This window comes from Mustela lutreola, chromosome 8, assembly GCF_030435805.1.
Source record: "Mustela lutreola isolate mMusLut2 chromosome 8, mMusLut2.pri, whole genome shotgun sequence".
NCBI lineage: Eukaryota > Metazoa > Chordata > Mammalia > Carnivora > Mustelidae > Mustela > Mustela lutreola.
This window is the reverse complement of record NC_081297.1, coordinates 146143030-146164627: the sequence shown is the minus strand read 5'-3', so window position 1 is coordinate 146164627 and position 21598 is coordinate 146143030. Positions and strand designations below refer to the sequence as shown.

The 21598-nt window shown below is 49.5% G+C and overlaps 1 protein-coding gene across 7 annotated transcripts in view; it reads left to right on the top strand.

Moving 5' to 3' along the window:
- The window catches only part of EFCAB6 (EF-hand calcium binding domain 6), a 219775-nt gene that overhangs the window by 176008 nt on the left and 22169 nt on the right, over positions 1-21598 (top strand). For all 7 annotated transcript variants that reach the window (XM_059187204.1, XM_059187201.1, XM_059187202.1 and 4 more), the window contains 2 exons: positions 2893-3088; positions 5813-6004. In XM_059187204.1, the coding sequence (XP_059043187.1) occupies positions 2893-3088; positions 5813-6004 (388 nt within the window). The remainder of the gene's footprint in view (positions 1-2892; positions 3089-5812; positions 6005-21598) is intronic.

The following is a 21598-nucleotide window of genomic DNA, read 5'->3' as shown; positions in this document are numbered from 1 at the left end:
CTCATTGCGGTTTGGGTTTGCATGTCCCTGCCTTATGATGTCTAATGGAGGGGGGGCATTCAGTCCTTCTCTTTCTCACCCCAATTTCATTCCTACTTCTAGATGTAGACGGGTCCCCACGAGGTTCTCAACCACACACAGTCCACACACAGTTTCTCAAGCACACACAGTCCTCACAGCCTCCTCCTGTTTCTCACACTGTCCTTGGCATGTTCCTTCTAGCTTCGGGCTCCGAAGGCATTGCATCCCGGAAAGCACACCTTGGCTGTAATTCTCTGTGTTCGCCCAGATCCCTCCAGATTTAGGGGTGATGTTTTGCCCTGTGATGTCAGCTTTCTGATGGGACAAGAAAAGCTATTGGTTTTCAGGTGGTTCAGCTTTTTCCTTATTGTCAGGGCAGAGTGACACTTCTGACTTCTGTGAGTATCAGCACCCTGTCCTCCTCCTGCCTCTGTCCCTCTGCTCCTTGCTTGTTCCTTCTTCAGGCAGGCACAGTTTTACTCTGGGGAGAAGATAGTTACATGTAACCTTCTGTCCTGGACCCATACCCAGGTTTTTGTGCTTGACTCATAGATTGATTCTGAAGCTCAAAAACCATCAACCAGAATTTCATAATTATGCCTACGTAAATACCATTCAGTGCCCAGGTCATGAATGAAAAGTAGTTTTCTTCCCCGTGGCACCGCCGAACCTCTGTGTCTGCCTTGGTGTCCATGTATCTTTTCTAAGTCGTATGGGGAAAGGTGGTTCTTTGTGTAAGCTGTTTCCAAAAATATAAAGAGCTTTTCTCTAGGAATACCGGGCTCAGGTAAAATTCAACATTGTCAACCTTTAGCTTTCCCCAGCCTTCCATCCACTTCCTATTCTGATGGGTTTCCCCAGGTGCCCTCTGTCCTACAGCCTGCACCTCTCCGACCATTGTCCTATCCCAGATCTGTCCCTATTGTTCCCTGACAGGGTTGGATCCCCTATTTCCCACACCACATGCCTTTTTGTTGCTAATTTACATTCTTACTTTGCTGGAGTACTTCCTGAAGTAACTTTCTAAGAAAAGGTGGGCAGGAAATACATTTTCAGAGTTCTTTGTCTGAAAAAATTGTTTAATCTCCTTCAGACAGATTGCTAGCCGTCTGAGCATAGAGTCCTAGGGAGAAAATCATTTTTCCTTAAAATGTTGAAGCCATTGCTCCACCGTGTTTGAACTGAGAGAAGTTCAGTGCCTCTGTGTGTGTGTGTGTGTGTGTGTGTGTGTGATGAAAAGAAGAATCATTTCCTCCAAAATAATGCCTATACGTTCTCTTCTTCCTTAAACAGGACCTCCTTTCACTAAATGTATTTCCAACTGAACGAGAATTCATATGCATTCAATGAATAAATCATAGAAAAACAGCACCAGATAAATAATTAACTAAATGATTGTGAGAGAGTCTTGTTAAAACATAGTTAGGCTTGATACTTTTCTAAGTAACAACAAAAAGACTGTGGGATTTCTGTAGTCCACCTTTCAATAGGGGTGATCAACTTTTTTACAAATTGAAACCTTAATAAGAATCCAACGCTTGGTTGCTTGTTTCTTCTCAAAGACCTCTTGATGATAAACATCTCTGTTATTTGTAATTATATGTAGATTATTCGTTTCCAGATCCAAAATAGACTTTTCTAAATAATACCACGATTAGCATATGCATTTGATTTTATTACTAAATTTTAATACCAAGTTGGCAATTTATCCTGCTGATGAAATAGAGTTGATTAGCCTTTTCCTCCATGTCTCCGTCATGTGAGCCAGCAACGCAGGGCCTGTGGAAGGCCGCTCTGCAGCTGTGGGTTGGAATAGCACAGCTCTTGGCTTGTTTTCTTTAGAAGCAGATATCTGAATCTCTAGAAACTTCTCTCTCCAGCTTACCAACATTCCACACTGTGCTTCTTTGACATACACTCTGCCCTCCTGACAGAAAGTGTGGGTGTCAGTGTCAGAGTGACAGTGATCCCGGAGAGTTTAAGTGACAAAAATGGGAACTTTATTAAATAAAGTCAAACTTTACTTTGAATTATCTTACATCTTCAAATATGCTCTATGCTCTCAGGAAACTTTGGGATTTTTATCTCACAATATATTCTTCTAGACTTTAAAAGTATTTTCTTCCATGTCAGAGGTGAGGGCAGGAAGGAGCCTCTGTTTCCACATGGCATGTCCTCACTGAGACGTGCCCTCAGAATTTCTCTTTGAGAAAATATAAGCTCTATAGGTTCTGGAAAACTATCTCTTGGGTGCTTTCGGCTTGACAACTGAGTTCCTGTCTTGAAAAAGAATCTGGCATCTGTTTTCCTCAGTTCCTTTGTGCCTGTCCACGGTCTTTGACGTATTCCCCTTCTTTTCACATCCCGCTGCCATTTCTCAGCCCAGCTCTCACGACCTGAGGTTGTGATGATCACAGTCCTGAGCTCCCATGCCCCCAGCTTTGCTTCCAGACCATCCCTGGCCCCACTGTCAGGTGTATCTCCTCACATCACCTCCTACAAGTGTCATGTCTCTGCTGAGGAACATTCGTTAGCCCCAGTCAGTGGATCAGGTGCCTTAGCCCGGCCTTCTCTTCCCATCTTCTGCTCCCCGAAACCTGAGCCCCACTGTCCAGACTTCAGGTCTCAGAGCCTCAGGGCAGGACAGTCCATGGCCCCAGCAGCCCTCCCTTCTCTCCTGCACCCCACTCTGTTCTATGACAGTATCTTCAGAGCCAACTGGCGGGCACGTGCCCACGGGCCAGAGAACACTGTCTTCATGTAATTCACATTCTGCTCACTGTTCTGTTCTCAGCAGCTATTTGATGAAAGAATATGTGATAGGGCATTTTTTTGGTGATTAATGTGTTCTTTTCTTTCTTTTGGGACAAGTTGGGGAATCAGCTGGCATGACAACTCCTTCAATTACCTTGACTTCTTGAAAGCGGTGGAGAGTAGCAAGCCAACAAGGCCTCAGCCAAAAGAAAAAGAGGAAAACACACCAGTCAATTTCTCGACACTGGACCCAGAGGAGATCGTCAAGAACATCCAGGAAGTTGTTGCCTCCTCCGACGTGGCTTTGTCAACGGTACAACAGACTCAAAGTACTTTTATTCTAGAAACTGAAGTTCCACTGCTCATGTCCATTCATGAAAAGTGGCTCTCAGCCCTCCCCTCCTTTCGAACCCCTGCGCCTCTCCTCAGCCTCATGGGGCATCAGAACTCGGACGGGTCAGCTCAACAGCAGCTTGTGTATTTGAGCAAATGTGTATCCATGTTTGCTCTCCAGGAAGCTCCCATGAGTGTGCCCAGCAGGTGCTCTCGGACATAGAGATGCTCAGGGGCCAGCAAGTGCTGTGTCTGGAAGGAGGGCAAAGGGTTCCAGGCCAGGAGGGCAGAGGACACAGGGCTCAGGTAAAGAGGCTCAGCACATCCTGTGAGCACCGGGCCCATCATGGGAGGCAGCCTTGGAGGGTGGCTGCAGCCCCGCTGTGGCACAGAGACTCATAGCAAAGGCCACCAGGAGCCAGGGGAGGAGCAGGAAGGCTCTCCCCCAAGTATAGTGACATTTTATAGCTAACATCTGTCGGACACTGTGGAGTGTGCCAAACCCTGGTGTGGGTGGGGATGATGCTGTGGCCCACGCTAGAGTCCTCGGAAGATAGAGCTTGGGCCATGCCCCTGATGGGGTGTTGGTCCCCCAGACTGAGCCACACCTCAGTTTCCCCTGCAGCAGTAGGAAGAAGAGAAAATGCCATCTGCAGAGGACAGGTCTTATAGTTGAATGAAACCATGAATCCAAAGCATCCTTTGCGATGTGGGGCGGAGTCTTGCAGTAGGCAGACTTACAGACCCTCTCCAAAACCTAGGACTGTGCCCACTAAATCCCCCATGTGAAGAATCCTCTCAGCATAGGGGAGCCAGGTAGGCTCTGGAGTCCAGGCATAAGAGACTAGAGAACAGGGGAAAGGCAAGTGCTGGCCAGCCGGCCTGTGAAAGTTCTGGAATGTCAGCGAATTTGACCTTGACACTGGATAGCAGACACTTTTCACATCTAGAGAGTTCTCTATGAGGAGTTGAGATTTGTGTGTCTTATTTTATTCCAGATTTTTTAAAAGCATGCTCCAGGCCAAGTAAATGTATTTGCAGGATGGCTTTGCCCGCTTCTGACTTAAAGGGGCATCACTAACATCTATCAGGGTGTTTCTCAAACTGAGGTCCATGGAACTTTTGGGGGGAAACCATGGTTCTCACTTACAAGAAACACTCTTTAGGCAAGAGGTGCTTTAAGCCACAGAGTGAGAGTGTCTGGCCAAGAGAGTGGCAGATGGCTTGGAGGGAGAGAGGGCATTGGAGGCAGAGCGGAAGGAATGGCGATGTCCGAGGACAGCCATTAGAGAGGACACCTGTCACAGTCACACATTGACACAGCTCTGCAGATCACTGGAGGCCTGTCTCCGGTGCGTCTTTTTTCTGAAATGACACAATACCTTATATTTCTAGAGAGTTTATCAACTTCTAAGCCTCTTCACTTTTGACACTTCCACCCATCCTGTGGCTTGGTTGGCTGGGGGGACACGCGGGGAGGCCACGCAGACCCAGGGAAACGCTGGTCCCACAAACGCTCAGTTGACTGTACTCGCGTCCATGATCCTTAATGGAGATCCACTGTGTGCCAGGTACATGGACAGGTGTGTAGGACAGAATGACATGAGTTACGGAGTCCCTCCTTTGTCTGCCAGGGAAACTGAGCTCAGGGAGGTTAAGGTCTTCCCACAAGGAGCGGAGCTGGGTTCAAAGTCTACTTCCAGACCAGCGGTCCGAGGGTTTTCCATTCCCCACAGCTTTGTTCTGTTGCCACAGGCAAAATGAGAACTTGAAGCTAGACGGTATTTTAAGGCTAATTTTGTTACACATATATCACCACCCCCGTGGGTTGATAGGATGTGCCTAATTAGCCCTGAATGACAATTAACCCCAAGGGAATTTGGTTTGGGGTCTGCAAGCACATTAAATTCTTACTTAAGAAAAAAAGATCTTAACCTACCACTTGATACAGATTTCCTAGTGCAATAAAAATGAATGATTTTGTTTCGACAGATGGGGGAAAAAAGTGCTTTCTTTTTATAGCACGTTTCTGCACTTTTTCAGTCTGACTACTGTACCGCTGGGTGGACTCTAGCCAACCGGCACTGGCACGTGACCCGGGGGCCTTCAGGGGAGGCGAGGCCACGTGGACACTGGCCCCGGGTGGGGAAAGGGCAGCAGCCTCCCTGCGCAAGCGTCAGAGTGGGAGTGGGGACAGGGTGGTCCCTTGACTCCTCCTCCTCGCCACCTCCAACATCACGCTCCACCTTGAGACCCCCGCCCCACACCCCGATGTGGTGGGATTGCAGCTGAGCCCCTGTTACAATGTACATATGCTCCAAGAAGCTAGGATGTCCTGACAGGGAGAATTTGGGCATATGGTTTCCCTCTGGGAGCGTGTCTCCTCCTCTGTCAGACAGCCCTCCTCGGAGCTCAGGTGGCTTCCCCTGCAGAAAGGGGTGAGGGCTCCTCCTCACCCCTCTGGCTCTCTGAATCCAAGGAGGAGCCAGCAAAGCGACTTGGCTCTGTGGTACGCAACTCTCACACCTGGCCTGGGCCGTACGTGCACCCATCTCTCAATCATGGTGCATTTTATTAGTAAGGTAGAATTCACAGGGTACTTGAATACACTTGATTTCATTTGCATTCAGAAAAGCAATACTTAAGAAAAATATTTTTGAAAGTCACTTGATGGTAGCATCTGCTTTTTCTCTCTTGTTTTAAGGCGTTTTCTGCATTGGATAAAGAGGACACTGGGTTTGTAAAAGCTTCAGATTTTGGACAAGTTCTTAAGGATTTCTGTTACAAACTAACAGACAACCAGTATCATTATTTTCTGAGAAAACTGAAAATTCATCTAACCCCCCTTATAAATTGGAAATATTTTCTCCAGAACTTCAGCTTCTTCTTTGAAGAGGTAAGGAAGTCAGCAGCACACAAGCATCTCTCTTTGAATGTGGGCTGAAAGTAGTTTTTGCAAAATGGTTAATTGATGAAAATCACACCAGATAAATTGGCAGTCACCTCATGTGATTAGTTAATTCCAAATGAAAATTCAGTATAAATTCTACATAGAATGTGGGAAGGTAAATATGTATATTTTATTGAAAACTCTTTTCTTTTCTTAGGAGTTTGGGAGCTTGCTTTTATCTGGTTGGGTTTCAGAATTCTTGAGAACCTTAGATCCCTAAAGATAATCTGGTGTCCAAAGAGGAGAAGTCCGCAGTATGTTAGGCCCTGAGCTGGAAATGAGGGAACTAGGACCCACTTGGGAGACATCTGTTGAGGACCCACCATATGTTGGGCCCTGGGACATGTACCAGCCAAGTCAGAAGTGGAGGAAACATGGAAGCAGTGGGCTTTAACAGAAGCATGCTCAGCACAGGAAAGATTGCTGGGGAAGTCAGGGAGGGCTTCCTGGAAGAGGGTGTGTGGCTGACTAAGGACTCTTGCTCCTCCCTGGGACTGCATTTCTGACTGCACAAATTGTTTAATCTGTGGCTGTTTCTTGATCTCTAAATGTGAATGGACCAACATCATTAGCAATAATCACAATCTAGTTTCAGCCAACACAGATTTCTTTGATCGCCATTCTGTACTGGATGTCAACACACAAGTGCCACCACGGTCCCTGCCTACCCAGACCGGGGGATGAAAATAAACATGGGAACAATCCAAAACTAATGCAGCAGTCAAATCACAGCAGGCCTATCCTCCAGCACATTGTAGTGTCCCCTTGGACACTACAATGTCCACTTAATGTCATTTCCAGCTGCACACTTTTGTGTGTGTTGAACACCTAAGTACATAAAGCCTTGATCACTGATCTAGGATAAGTTCTGGAAAAGTAGATGACTAGAGCAAAGAGCATGAACATGCTCAAGGTGTGAGGTTCATTAGAGTACGAATAACGATGGGAAATGCTGTGTAAGAGTGCCTTCCGAGGACCACTCTTCCTGGTGCTTTACGGATGTTAACCCGTTTCCTTTGAGGCGCTACCCGGTGTGTGCTGTTAATATCCCTTTTTGTAGCTGGGGACCCTGTGGTTTGGGCACAGTCACCCCGACAGGGGGCGGTAGAGCTGCTCAGGGAGCAAGCTGGCCACTCCCGACTCCAGCCAGCCCCCTCAGTGCGCCGTCTCCTGTGGGGGCTCTGACTTCTTTCTTCTTTGCTATTTAGACAGGCATTCCTAACCAATAGAGTCTTGTTTTATTTTTTGTTTACTATCTTGTGTTCGAGTCTTGTTTTTTTGTTTGTTTGTTTGTTTTGTTTACTATCTTGTGTTCGAGATGTTTCCATGTTATTCCACTGGCTTCCGTTCATGCCCTTACCCGGCTGCTATAAAATCAGCCCAAGAAATGAATGTATTCTGTCAGGTGGACACGCCCCGTTCAGTTCTCCCCTCCTGCTAATGGCCGCGGAGGTTCGCAGTCCTCTCCAGGACAAGCCACGCACCAGTCAGCCCTCTGTGTCTGTCTCCTTGTGATTCTTGGGAGTTACCCGGCGTGGGATTGGGTCAGGAGTGAGGATTTTACAGGGACCGTCTCTGTGGCTTTACCAATCCTGCCAGCCTCTGTGGCTTTACTGCTCTCGCCAGCCTCGCGTGAGAGTTCCCAACGCGCCAGCGCCCCGGCAATCCGTGCTATTGTCAGACGTCTTCGTGTCTGCCCTTCTGAGTATTAGGAAGGCTGGACATTTTGTTGTGATGAGACATTCAGGTTTGGTTGTCTGTGAAAGGGTTTCCAGTCCTTTGTTGAGGGTGGCAAATACCTCCTTCTGGCCCATGACTTGTCTTTTCTCTCTGTTTACGGTGACCCTCACTGTTTTCAATGATTATACTCCTTCTCCTGACTTAAGAAGAAATACATATGCATTTGGAACAAACAGGAAAGCGTAAAAAAGCAGGCAGGGCCCTAAACCCCAGTGTGATGTTGTGTTGGCAGAGAACAGCCCCGCTGTGCACGTGCCAGTGCATGTGCCGGTCCCCCCAGGGGACCCCAGCGGGGTGTGGGATCCGGGGGGACATGGACGGGCTCTGGAAGTCAGGCTCCCATATGGCCTCCTCCCCCAGCGGTGGACACCAGGCAGCTTCAGCTCCAGAGCTGGCCTCCTTTCAGTGCGCCACACTGCCTTGGACATCTTTTTTTCTCCCTTTTTAATGCATTTCTCCCCAATTCTTTTATTGCGGCAAAATACTCTTAATATAAAGTCTACCATCTTAAGTCATTTTTAAGTGCACAATTCAGGGGTGTTAGGATCCATTCGCTCCGCTATGTGACCACCAACAGCATCCTCCTCCATCCTGCAAAACAAACTGTAGGCGCTAACTCACCCCGTAACCCCTGCGCCCCAGCCCCTGGCGACCACTGTTCTACTTCCTGTGATTTTGACTGCTCGTGTACGTGAAAGCACACAGTGTTTCTCTTTCTGTGGCTGGTTTACTTCACTCAGCCTCATGCCCTCAAGGTTCAAGCGTGTTGTAGCACGTGTCTGAATTTCCTTCCCTTCTAAGTCTGAATACCATTTCATGGTGGGGTCCACCATGTTTTGCTTCTCCATTCATCTGTCACTGGATCCTGGCTTTGCTTCCTCATTCCAGCTGTTATGTATAACACTGCGGTGGACACAGGTGTGCAAACGTAGTATATTCTTTTACACATTGGAGAGAACACTGGCTATGTAAACAATGGATCTTGCTTTTTTCTCCTTCATATTAAATCGCACCATGTCACTGAAAGGTCTTCCAAATGTGGGTTCCAAGGTCTATGTAGCTTTCTATCAGTTCCCTGATTTTTAAGTGTTTAGACTTTTATCCAGCTTTTGCCATTACAAGTTACTCTGCCGTGAACACTCCATGTGTACAGCCATTGCTGCATTTTGGATTCTTTCCTAAAGAAAAGAATCCAAAGAAATAAAATAACTGAAGTCAAGAGATAGGAAGGAATGATACTTTCACTGATCTTGAAAAGAGTCCCGTATTTTTTAAAATAATTTTTTTTCTATTGGGTTGAATCATATGAAACCATTTTTGGAGCCAGAAATGACTGAACACTGATAGTTTCCTGTGGTTTAAGCTAATATTTGTAGAAGTTGCTTATGTCAATTTTACTTGATTTGGAATATCCTAGTAATTTTGAAGGAGAGAATTAAAGTCATCCCCAGGGTATATTTACTTCTGATCCTGTTTTTAAGACGGGAATCTTTGGGGTTGGGATCAAGGACAGGGCGTGTATGCCACTGATTTGGGGGTTGCTAGAGATTTTCTCAAGTCTTAAAAGACTCTTAAACAATCATTTTATATTTGTATCAAAGTCGTATATCCCCCACGGAGAGGAAATTGAACAATGACAAAAGCATTAAAAGGAGAGATCCTTAGATCAACTCTTCGCAGCCCAGCTCTGCCCCTCGGAGAGTGGCCACTGTAACTTGTTACCGTCGTATACTTTCTTTTTAAAAACATTTTTACTTAAATTCAATTAATTAACATATAGTGTATTATTAGTTTCGGAGGTAGAGGTTAGTGATTCATCGATTATATACAACACTCAGTGCTCCTGACGTCACGTGCCCTCCTCAATGCCCGCCCCCCAGTTACCCCGTCCCCCACCCCGCTCCCCTCCAGCAGCCCTCAGTTTGTTTCCTATGATTGAGTCTCTTGTGGTTTGTCTCCCTCTCTGATTTTGTCTTATTTTATTTTTTCCCTCCCTCCCTGTAGGATCCTCTGTTTTATTTCTTAAATTCCACATATGAGTGAGATCATGTGATGATTGCTTTTCTTCAATTAACTTATTTCGCTTAGCGTGATGCCCTCTAGTTCCATCCACATCGTTGCCAATGGCAAGATTTCATCCTTTCTGATGGCTGAGAGGTGGTACTCCATTGTATACATACATACACGACATCTTCTGTACCCCTTCATCTGTCGGTGGACTCTTCCCACAGTCTGGCTCTTCCCACAGTCTGGCTACTGTGGACACTGCTGCTCTAAACACTGGGGTGCAGGTGCCCCTTCAGATCACTACCTTTGTATCTTCGGGGTAGGTATCTAGTTTCTAGTAGTGCCTTTGCTGGGCTGTAGGGTAGCTCTATGTTGAACTTTTGGAGGAGCCTCCATGCTATTTTCCAGAGTGGCTGCTTCCTCTTAGCTCCTGGTCACCCTTCGATTTCCTAGACAAGCCTGGGCGTTGTTCGCAGACTGTGGGTAGGAGGGGCGAGGTCTCGCTCTCTCACCCTGCCTCCCCTCCAGGACCCCCCCGACCACCGCAGGGTCTGTCCTGCTCTTCACTTCCGGTGCTGAACCTGGCATCTTCCTCTTCATTGATTTTTCTCTAGAACGCGGATTGCCTTTGATGTGTGCCATCCCACGTGTGGATTCGCCCACTCCATCCAATAGCGTTTCCCGTGGGCCAGCACTGACCTGGTGCTGGGTCAGCAGGGAACCGAACTGACATGGGCCCTGCCTTCCAGGCGCTTGCATTCTGGGGCGGGGGGGGGGGTGTGTGTGCAGGGGGCAAGAGATGAGAAGCGTATCCTATGTCAGATGCCAGTACATGCTGCCGAGAGAAATAAAGCCAGGACAGAAGGAGGGCATATCTGGAAAGGCTGGACCAAGAGCCAGAGGCGGTGAGAGAGGGAGCAGGTGACCTCTAGGGGATGGTGTCAGGGGGCACAGCTAGTCCAAGGCCTCAGCAGGAGGGTGTCCCATCAGCTCGAGGTGTGGCTGCCCTGGGCCTGAGAGAAGGAAATGCCATCAGGGCGGGCTGGGGCAGGCGACCTTGTCGCTTGGGGACATGGTAAAGATTGTATTGCCTTTGACTCTGAGTAACAGACAGAAGCAAGGGCTTGGAGGAGCGTCAGACCTGACTTACACGTTAGAAGAGTCACCGTAGCAGCCATATGGAGAAGGGACCGTGGGGGCAGGGGCCAGAGCAGGGAGGCAGCTCCTGCTGGCGTGGCTCCATTCTAGATACATCTGGAAAGTGGACAGATGGGCTTTACTGATCCACTACGCGAGGGAATGAGAGTCGGGAACGGCCCCAGCTTTGTGTCTTCTAGAGGGAGGAAAGAGGGAGGAGGGGGTCGTACTGGGACAACGTCGTGCTCACGGATGGGGCCAGTCTCCTGGCGCTGGCGCTGCAGGTGCCTCCAGTGTTCGGCCTTCTCACACGGCTGGCATGCCTCTGGTGAGCCCTTCCATGTAGGAGCCAAACCCTTCTAGTGGCTTAGTGCCTGACCGCCTGGGGTCCTCACCGCAGCCCAGAGGCCAGGGGCCAGCCCGCCCGCCAGCCGAGGAGGCAGCGCTCCGGCCTCAGCATGGTCATGCCATCCACCCTCAAGGGTCATCGTGAGCACCTCTGCCTGCTCTAGAACTACCCGACGGAGGGCAGAGCTTCCAATGTCGCCCGCCTGCTTCCCTCGCACCTCCTGACTTCCTTCACAGGGTCTCCTTCACCCCTGGAAGCACTTTTCTTGGGGTGAGGTTTTCGGATTAATTGCAACGTGAGTGATAAGAGGAAAGATGCTTAGGTACAGCAGTGAGCACACTGGGCCGGAAGGGGCTGGGACCGGGGACATTCATGGCACCGCCGGAGCCACCTTCTGGCTCTCCTCCTGCTCCTCCTGGCTTGATGAAGAAGCTTCTACTTGGCTATAGGTATGCTGGCCCGGAGGACAGGCATCACGGGCTTTTAAGCTGAAGGCATGGAGGCACAGGGTGTGGGGCCACAATGTGGGGCACCCAGGGGCCACTGGAGTCAGGACAGGCCACATGGGGGTTTGCCTTCTTCCTGTCTCTCTGTGGATGACTGGGGAGGCATGGCAGGGGCAGACCCCCACCCCTGACCTGTGTTCATGGCTCCAGAGTTCAGTCCCTTTGAGATCGCTGAGACTTCTGAGCAAGGACGAGAGTCAGCTTGGTTGAAGTGGCTAGAACGGGCAAGAGAGTGCAGCGGAGTCGAGCCCGTCTTTATTGCGATGATTTCTGAAGTTTAATTCTGGGCTGGTGTTTTTAATAGAAGGGAAAGAAGTAACAAAATGGTGATAGTTGATGCATCCCACCCCCCCCCCCCAAGCGCGTTAAATATGGGACCAGTCACCCTTTCCCTCTAGGGGACACACAGGAGGCAAGTAATTAAGAGGAGATCACCAAAATGTGATTAAGACAGCCGGCACCACTCCCTGCAAAGCGGGTTCACTGTGAATAATCCCTCCCCAAACCCAATCCGTTCTTGGAAAAGGAACAACTGGAATTGTAGTTAACACGTTCCGTAAGGCCTGGAGTAGATTGAAAGTAGGCAGAGAGTAGAGATGACAATTTTACACCTACTCACAATCCGTTTCTTCTGTCGGATACCCTGCTCAATCTGTCCTCCAAAACTTGTATTGATCTCCCGTCTCATATGCCTGTCACACATGACATGTGAAAATCACGTGAGCACGTCTCAGAACAGATGCTGCCTTCACTGCGAAGCCTGGGATGCGGCGCGGGGTCCCCTCCTTGCTCCTGCGGCTGCTTCAAAGAAGCAAGGCTCAGAGTACAGGTCAGGGGCCTGGGGCCAGGGCCGGTCAACACCCCTGGACCAAGCTCGGGCCCCGGGGTGCCACACCATTCTCATGCCCCACACTTGGCTTTGAGAGCCACGCTTGGGATTTCCTGTGGGCTCAGAGGCTGGCGAGCTGGGCAAGAAAGGGGACCCGTCAGCAAGGTGTCTCCTCGCTCCTGCCAGATGAGCAACACAAACCTGGGCGGCATCAAAGGCGGGGAACGGAGCATGGAAACCAAAATCCTACCCAGTGGCTTAGCGAAAAAGAAGACAAAGGACAGTTTCTGAGTGACAGCGTTCGTACCTTTCCCACAAGACGCCCCCAAACCAGGTGAAAACATTACCTGAATTTCCCTCCTCAGCAAACACCTCTTTTTCATTTCTGGGAAAAACAGTTTACATTCAAAATGCTGTGTGCAAAATAGAGCGGATCACCTTGATTTTTGAGAATCGTTCCTGCTTAACATTTCTTTTAAGTCTGAAAGTGCACTTTCAGTATCTTCCGTGAATATAAAAATACCACTCAGAGCAGAAATAGAATTTTTAAAAGACATACTAGAAACCCATACAAAATCTCTCTACTTTATTACCATGGAAATAATGGAATTTTTTTAACAAAACGCATACTTATTTAAGGCAGAGTAATTATTTTGTCACATCGTAGTGCACAGAGAGCCAATGAGCTCTTCCCTTACTTTGTGTTTATAATATATGGTCCTTAAAGTCATGCAGTGAGATGTTAAATAATCAGAAGACGGGTGTTTCCGGGGGAGAATTTAAGACTGTAGTTTTTAACTGCAGAAGGAACCGTAAAGCACATCAGAATGTTTGTCCTCTTTCATGAATGTTGTATTTATATCAGTTCCCAACAGTGTTACTTCGATTCATCTTCCTTTTTATTGTAAATATAATGGTGTCCATGTATTTTTAATGAGTGGATAAAAAATGGGGGCATTCCCTTTTCAGGAAAGAGCTCTAAGATTGTTAGGGATGAGTTAGGTAAATTATTAAGATTATTATTTCTGGGGGCGCCTGGGTGGCTCAGTGGGTTAAAGCCTCTGCCTTCGGCTCAGGTCATGATCCCAGGGTCCTGGGATCGAGCCCCGCATCGGGCTCTCTGCTCAGCAGGGAGCCTGCTTCCTCCTCTCTCTCTGCCTGCCTCTCTCCCTACTTGTGATCTCTGTCAAATAAATAAATAAAATCTTTAAAAAAAAAAAAAAAGATTATTATTTCTGTTACTTACTCCTGCTCCTGATGGCAAGAAAGGCTAAGTCCTCTCGATATTATTTCAGGGATTTTTAAATGTTTCCTCTAAATTTCACTCGCTCTCCACTTGCTAACCAACATTTACTAGTTGTCTTAGAGGCATGGCAGGTTGTGAAGGAGCAGCTCAGGCCAATTTGAACACCGGGGGTGGCCTTGGTGATTGGCCAGAGGGAGGGCCTGTTGGCCTCACCGTGCCTCAGCTGAAGGAAGAGGAATGTTATCACACATAACCTTGAATATCAGTAGCACCTCATAGGAACCAGGCAGACCACACCCACCCACCTCCCCTCTCTGGGCCTTTGATTTTGGGCTGGCTCCCCTACCGGTGGAGACCACTGGTACCTTGGCACAAGCAAGTGCCTCTTTCTTCTGAACATTGGCATCTGCACCAGTCCTAGTGCTGACCTGGTATTTGCACTAATACAGACAGCCCACTTAAAGTCAACTGTAGTGATAAAAGCCACAGACCAAAAATAACATTGTCCCAGGAGATGAAGAATTAGGTGTACAACCTGCTAAGCTTGATTACCATTTAGCATATGCAGAGTCACTCTTTCAAGGTTAAAAACTCCCAGATCTGCATCTATTACAGTTCCTCCCCTGACACATCCTGGGCAGCACCTGAGTCTGGAGGCTCCTTGGGGGAACCAGGGGCTGGGTGCCTTCTGTCCTAGCAGCTGCCAGGTAGGACACCGCTGGAAGCAGGACAGGCATGGCCCCCAAAGGGAGCATGGCCTGGTTTCTGATGCCACTGGCAGAAATGTGAAGGGGGCCATGCCAGACTGGCTTCCACCTGGTGGGCGGTGGGGGGGGTCACATTGCCCCTCCTTCTCCATCTGAGGGACCCCTTTTCAAACAACTGTTTCAGGCAGACCATAAAGTGATCGTGTCCAGTCAGTGAGGTTTGGAAGAAATCACAATTCTGAATTTCTAGTAAAGTAGTTACTATGAATTTGAGTGAATTGATTTTTCTCAAACCCAAACATCCTGGGCTCCTGGGGGGCAGGGCTGGGTGTGGTCCACCTCCCTGTCCCAGCTCCTCCGATGCTCCAGCCTGGGTCTGTCCCTCGGCCTGGTGTTCTCAAAAGCACTTCCACAAGCATGTCCTCTCCAATCTGAGTTGGCCTCCTTTCCTGATGCCCAGTCCCAGGGGGACGCTACCTAGATGTTCCAAGTAAATGGACTGTGGCCCGGCCAGTGCAGGCAGGCCCCTCCAGAGTCTATTTGTCCCTCCAGAGTCACGACAGACTAATTTAATTGCTGTTTTGGCATCAATTAAGACCCGAGTTGAACATTGATTTTACAAGGTCATGACCATAACAGGAAGCCTGGAGTCCACCCAGTAAGTCATTGTCCCAAATATGTCTTGCAGAGAAAATCCAAAATACAGATGGTGCTCATATCTTGGCTATTGTCCTATGCCTAGGTGTCTAACTTGTATGTGAGCTCTCCATGTTCTGGCTTTAGATGCCCCATTCCATTGAAAGAATCTTAACTTGCCACGTTCAAGAAATGTGGATAAGAATGTGTGCCAGGTGCTGGGCCCACCCCAGGGTTGGGGGAGGTGGGCTGGGCAGGCCGTACAGACATACAGCTCCCTGGGAGTACCTCCTACTCCGGCAGAAATGTCTGTGACCACTGGCATGCAATCCAGAATGTTCCATCTCTTGCCTTTTAATGAGGCCTGAATTTGGATGGTCTATTCTGAGAGATTAAGATGAAGGAGCAAGTCCCACATACCCCCAGCCCCTCCTCCCACCCCCCTTGATGGTGCACACACTGGAGCCAGGCGCTGCTCTAAACCCCTACGTACATTAACTCGGCCAACCTCCTAACAGCCTTTGAAGGTGTGGGTTCTACATAATCCATATTTTGTGGTTGAGCAAACAGAGGTCCAGCCCCAGCAGGCCGGCGCTCTCGGAGGCCTACGTGGTGGCTGGGAGCCATCCTCACGTCTGCTCCGTGGGGCTGTTACTTGGATTAAGTGTGTCAGTGCAGAAAGAGCTTTGTATTGTCCCAAACAGAGCAAACCCGAAATGTTTGAGTTCTTTATTTATTTTTTTGATCCTCTCTTACTTCAGTGAGCGTGTGTTTGATGTTTAATGTTTAGTAATGATGTGATTATATGGTGTGGAATTTATTTGAGTGGAAGAATTTATTTTAATAGTTTCATAAATGACTTCAGCCATGAGTTTATTGAATCATTAAAGGGTCGAAGGGGTGGCTCAAATGTTTGCTTTATTTCTCCGCGTTTTATGGCAATTTCACGCTACCGAAGGGTTTGTGAATTGGGCATTTGCAAAAGCATCCGGACAGATCCTTCGTGAGCTGTGTGATGGAAGTGAGCTTGGAACCAGAGGAAGAGGAGAATTGTTCTGCATCATCAGGGCCAAGAGGAGTGCAGGCAGTTTTGATGAGCTCGCGCCAAGTCTGGGTGTCGGGAGATGGGGTTTCCTGGGCGTGGGGACCCTGTGTGCGGGGACCCTGTGTGCGGGGACCCAGGAGGGGAAAACCTCTCCCTGTGGGCATGACTGCATGGCTTGGGTGGGAATGAGGCCAGTTGAGGGAGGGCCCCGGGAGGCAGGCCCAGGGCAGCCCTCCCCACTGCTTGCTTCCTCAGCCGTCTCCAAAAGCTTCTGCTCCTCCAGGGCGGGAGACCTGTCTGCCATCCCCTGCTCTGTTCCTGGGGTCTGAGTCAGTGCCTGATACACAGTAGGTAGACCCTCATCACATGTATGAGTCGTCACCTCCCTATTATGGGTAGGGGCTTGGATTCTCACACATGGAGTAGGGGACTGGAGTCGGGATAAGGTGGGAAGAGCATAGCTTTGCCATCAGTCCGTCTTAAGCGCTATCGTCAGTTTGCAGGAGAGTAGCCTGGGGACCAACTTCAGCTGCGTCCTGACCTCTCAAAGCCCAGCTCTGCAGACTAAGAGCTCATCTTGATTGTACCTTTCCATGGGAAGGATCTTTGGACGGACCCTTGTGCATTGCCCAGAAAGAATTCTTGCACGGAGAGACCTCAGGTCCAGACCGTGGTCACGCCCCCGGGAAACCTGGATTCTGCCTGGAATTCTAGCATCACTCCCCGACTTCTGCAAACAGCGCACTGGGCTATCGGCACCAATCCGCTCATGGCACAGTTCTTGGGACCCCCTAATAGACACGAATGCACTGTCGGAGGATGTGCGGGGGGGGCTCTCGATCGGGTGGTGAGGGTCTGTACCCTTGCGCTGGCACACAGAGCTTCTCCTTTATTTTTGTCTGGATTTTTTATGTCCTATCCTTTTTGGTTTTTGGTTTTTTGACAGGCAGTTTTGCTGCTGTTGTTATTTTTAACATTCATTTATTCACTGTAAATACAAATGGAGATACAGTACAATTAATTTCTTTGCTAATCAAAATATTTGATCAAATGAAGCAATTTTTCAATTCTTAGAAGTAATTATCATGTTCTTGAAAAGGAAGTGGAGGAGCTCTTTACTGAGTATTTCTAATTAGGAGTTTTGCTACCTGCTGTGTTCTTACTCTGTGTGAAGTTTTAGGATTTCTTTTTTCTCCTGTAAGGAATGATAGAAAAAGTATATAATTTTTCCCCAAGTATTCAGAACAAAACTTAGTAGAAGAATCATGTGATCTGATTAACTAATTTTAACCTTCATAATAGTTACATGAATATACCTATGTGTTTCTAATCTGACAGCTGAAATGGACTCGCCAGACCATGCTGGCTGGCCTTTCCCTCCCGGCCACATGACTGCCACCTTGGCCACCCACACGAGGAGGGTCACAAAGTTCCCAAGCAAAATGCCCACCGTCAGTGAACACCAACAGCCAGAAAACCATCGGCACCAAACAGCTTCCTTCTTTTCTCTGTACTTCGAGCTCACCCCTTTTTCTCTCTTGCTAACTAGACATTCAGAACTGTATTAGTCAGTTACGCCAGGTAACAAACAACCGCAAAACCTCCATGACAATGAGCACATATTCCATTTTTGCATCTGTACGGCGGCTGATCCAGGGTGGCCCAGCTCAGGGGACCTGACTGGGACATCTCTGCTGTGTTCTCACCTCCTGCTCAAACCAGAGCTGTGCCCAGGTCCTGTTCTCAAGGCCCCACCCCGCCGCCACACACAGGAGGGTTTGCCCCCTCATGCAAGAACTTTTTATATTCTTTGTTCCTGTTACACTTGCTAACCTTTCCTTGCCCAAAGCAAGTCACACAGCTGAATCCAAAGCCATATTCCCAGCTTCTTCAGTCCGAGGAACCCCAGAGTCACACGGCAAAGGATATGGTCACAGGGCGAATGGAAGCGATCAGGCCTTGAATGCAGTATTCCACAGAAAACAATGGACATGTACCTCCGTTTCCTACCCGACTGGATTATTTGACACTTCAATCCGCCTCTTCCCTATTGTGTTCTCTCTTCCCGTTATCTAGAAAAGTTGTTTGGGATATGACTCAGTGGCAAATTGATTTCATAAGTCAGCCATGATCGTGGCTGAACAGAACTTGACAGGATGCTAGAAGCCTCTTTTCTGGAATCATTCCCTTTTCCAGCTGTTGGAAGAAGAGTACGATGGCATGTGAGCTAACAACCTCCCAGGTTCAGTGAATCCTTCCGGAGCACACCCTGCCTGCAGCTGGCTCTTGTGGCCAGTATAACCCTCTCCTCGGGGCCTCCTCCCTCCCTCGCTCCCCTTGGTTTGGTCAGATGTGGGTTAGGTCTGCGAGCTTCTCACTTGGAGCTTCCCCCACCACCTTTGTCTCAAACAGGTCGGTACGGTGCCTTCCTGAAATGGATGGTGTGGTCCCTGATTATGCCTGCCTTCTGGACGATTCTTACAGGGCAGTTCTCTTGCACTGCTGTGGCTATCACTGCTTTACAGATGGAGGACCTACACCCAGAGAAACGAAGCAACTTGCTTGAAGGCACCAGCCCCAGGGCTGTGGCTCAGCCGTGCTGAATTGGAGCCTGGGGCAGCTGGTCAGGAGATCAGGACTCTGTGGAGTGCCCACAGTGTCGCTGGGCTCCTGCCCAGGCTCGTGGATCTCAGACCTGGCTTCCACCTCCCTGGCAGGTGGCTTAACCAGAATGCCTCCGTGATGCCGCACGGTAGAAACAGTATTAACCAGGAGCCGGAATGCAAACCCGGGTCTGTCAGACTCAGGCAGAAATGTCTGGAATCACAGCCCCCAGGAGCAGAAGCAGCAAGAATGGCTGCCCACATGTGCCAGGTGTGGGGCCAAGCATGCACGTGTTGTTTTGTTGAAATCGCAGGCCCATCTTTTGAGATGGTTTTTTTTATCCCTGCTTTATCCCTGGGAGGAAAATGAGGCAGAGACGGGTGTTTTGTCCTGCTCAAGGTCACAAGAAAAAGGCCGAGCTCAACTCCCATTTGGCTCCGGCTAACCCCAAAGCCCTCAGTTGATGGGAGACTGTCCTCGCCCTCCAGGCCCAACGCCCTAGGCCTGACCAGTGTGGCCCCCGTGCCCTGCGCTCCCTCTAGTGTGGTGAACCTGGATTAATGGGGCCACTGCCTCGAGCTGTGGTCCAGCCTGAGCCAGGCAGGTGGACCCCTTCTTCTTGTGCTGGTGTGAGGCACCAGAGATGGCAGGTCTGGCCTGACCAGGGATGATGGGACATGGTATGGGGATCCCAGCACTGGGCCTGCAGGGCTCTCCCTGGCTCTCAAGCTGCGTGCGCTGGGAGAAACCCCAGTCAGAGCCACAGACAGCGTCAAAGACCTCGGGCGCAAGAGGGAGAGGAGCCCTGGAGCTGGGCGGAAGGCACGTGCTCCAGATGAGTTCCGCACAGGCCCGTGCTCGCCACTGTCTGACCACTCCCTACCCTAGACCTCCTCCCTCTAACCACCCCCCACCCAAGCTGCCTCCATCTGACCACACCCCACCCAGGCCGCCTCCCTCTGACCTCCACCCAGACCACCTCCCTCTGACCCCTACCCACAAAGAGCAGCCTCTTGGGTGATTCCTTGCAACGGCAGGACTTAGAACCACAAGTGTACATTGCTTGCTTTTTACTAAACTCGGACTTGCTTTTTACTAAATGAGATCTATGGACACGTTTGAAGCTGAAGAGCACTCTGTGCTACCCATAGGCTCTGTGATGATTATATACTTCCCATATTGGGACATGGTTTCTTTTACATATTTTGCCAACATTATAAAATCACAAAGGGGACGAGGAATTTTCTTCTTGGCCGGGGTGGTCCGCGTTTCCCTGCAACATCAGGAGGGACAGTTGTTTTGGTAAAACCAGGCTCCATGGATGCCCTTGAGTAGATGAGAGAAAATTCCTTCAAAACAGAAATTCTCCAGCCGGGTCAGACCTATGGTGTATAAGATTCCACTTCTTTTTGTGTGTTTGTTTTAAGTACCCAGGACAGCCCAGTGTGTATACAGGTGTTAGATGAGAGCGTGCAGGCCCCAAGGCCCCCGTTCCAGACAATGGTGTGGACGAAGGTGGGTGCACGACGTGGTTCTCCACGTCCCCGCTGTCATTCCGATCCCGAAGGTGCCTTTTATGGAAAGCCTAGTTAGTAGCGGAAAGTGACATTTACATCGGAAGATAGTGGTGTCCTTTCTGATTAGGAGAAACATTCCTTCTAGTTATAGAAAAAGCACCATTTCCCCCCATTCAGATATAATGATCACGTGAGAAGTGCCAGGGACACAAAAGCGCCAGACCAAGAGCCATCTGTTCTTCGCTGGCGTCTTTAGTCACTTGGAGCGAGGCTGGCGGTGGCTGAGCGGCTTTGTTCAAAAGCAGGATGAGAACCAGAACGGGGGCACCTGACAGATTCCGCCCCTGTGTGCCCCGATGGAAGAACCAGGAGGCTCTGCCCTTGCCAGGCCAGGGAGGCGGGGAGTGCTCTGGGCGGCGTGGTGTGAAGTGGGAGCAGCCTGTCCGCAGGGCTCAGGTCACCGAGGGGATGGCTGTGGTGGCTCAGGGAGCAGCAAGAGCTGCGATCTCTGTTTATTCTTTGTAGCGTTTTTGTCGTTTCTAAGTTTTCTGCAGTGAAAACACAGTAATTACTTTTGCAGGAGGCCAAAGACGATTTCTAACTGGCAGCAAAACCCCCTTCGTGAGAAGATTCGGTTACCCGCACTCTGGTGTGCCTGAACAGGAAATTGTGTCACCTCTTTTCTCATTGGCAAGTGCCCGTGTGTGTGTGTGACCCCTGGCCTCCCACCCTCCTGACCTGGGAGAGGATGCGGCCACCTCGGGCTGCAGCTCAGGGCCCGTGGGAAGAGCTGACTTGGCAGGCCGGAGGCCTTGAACATGGCCTTGAGTATGGCCTCAGGCTCTGGGTTTTCAGCTGACTTACACCGGCACTTCCTTGGCCTCCCAGCTCAGTTGTCCTCTCCTCGGGGAGACCCGTTGTGTCCATGGCATGGTGTCCCCTTCTGAGAGCACGCAACCTGCTTAGAATCTGCTCTCAGGTGAGCTTGGCCCTGGTCTCTCTCTTCCTTCCAGAGACTCCCCCTGGGTAGAGACCTTATTAAGGATTACTTCGTACCTCTGCCTCCCCAGTATTAAGACGAGCGCCTGGCACATACCAGACATCCCACGAGTGTTCGTGAAAGACTCAGGACAGTACTCATGGCTGTGCACTGAGCATTCATTCTCTGCAAGGGCAGCGCACGTGTCATGTGTGCCCAGCACAGGTGCCCCCCGCCC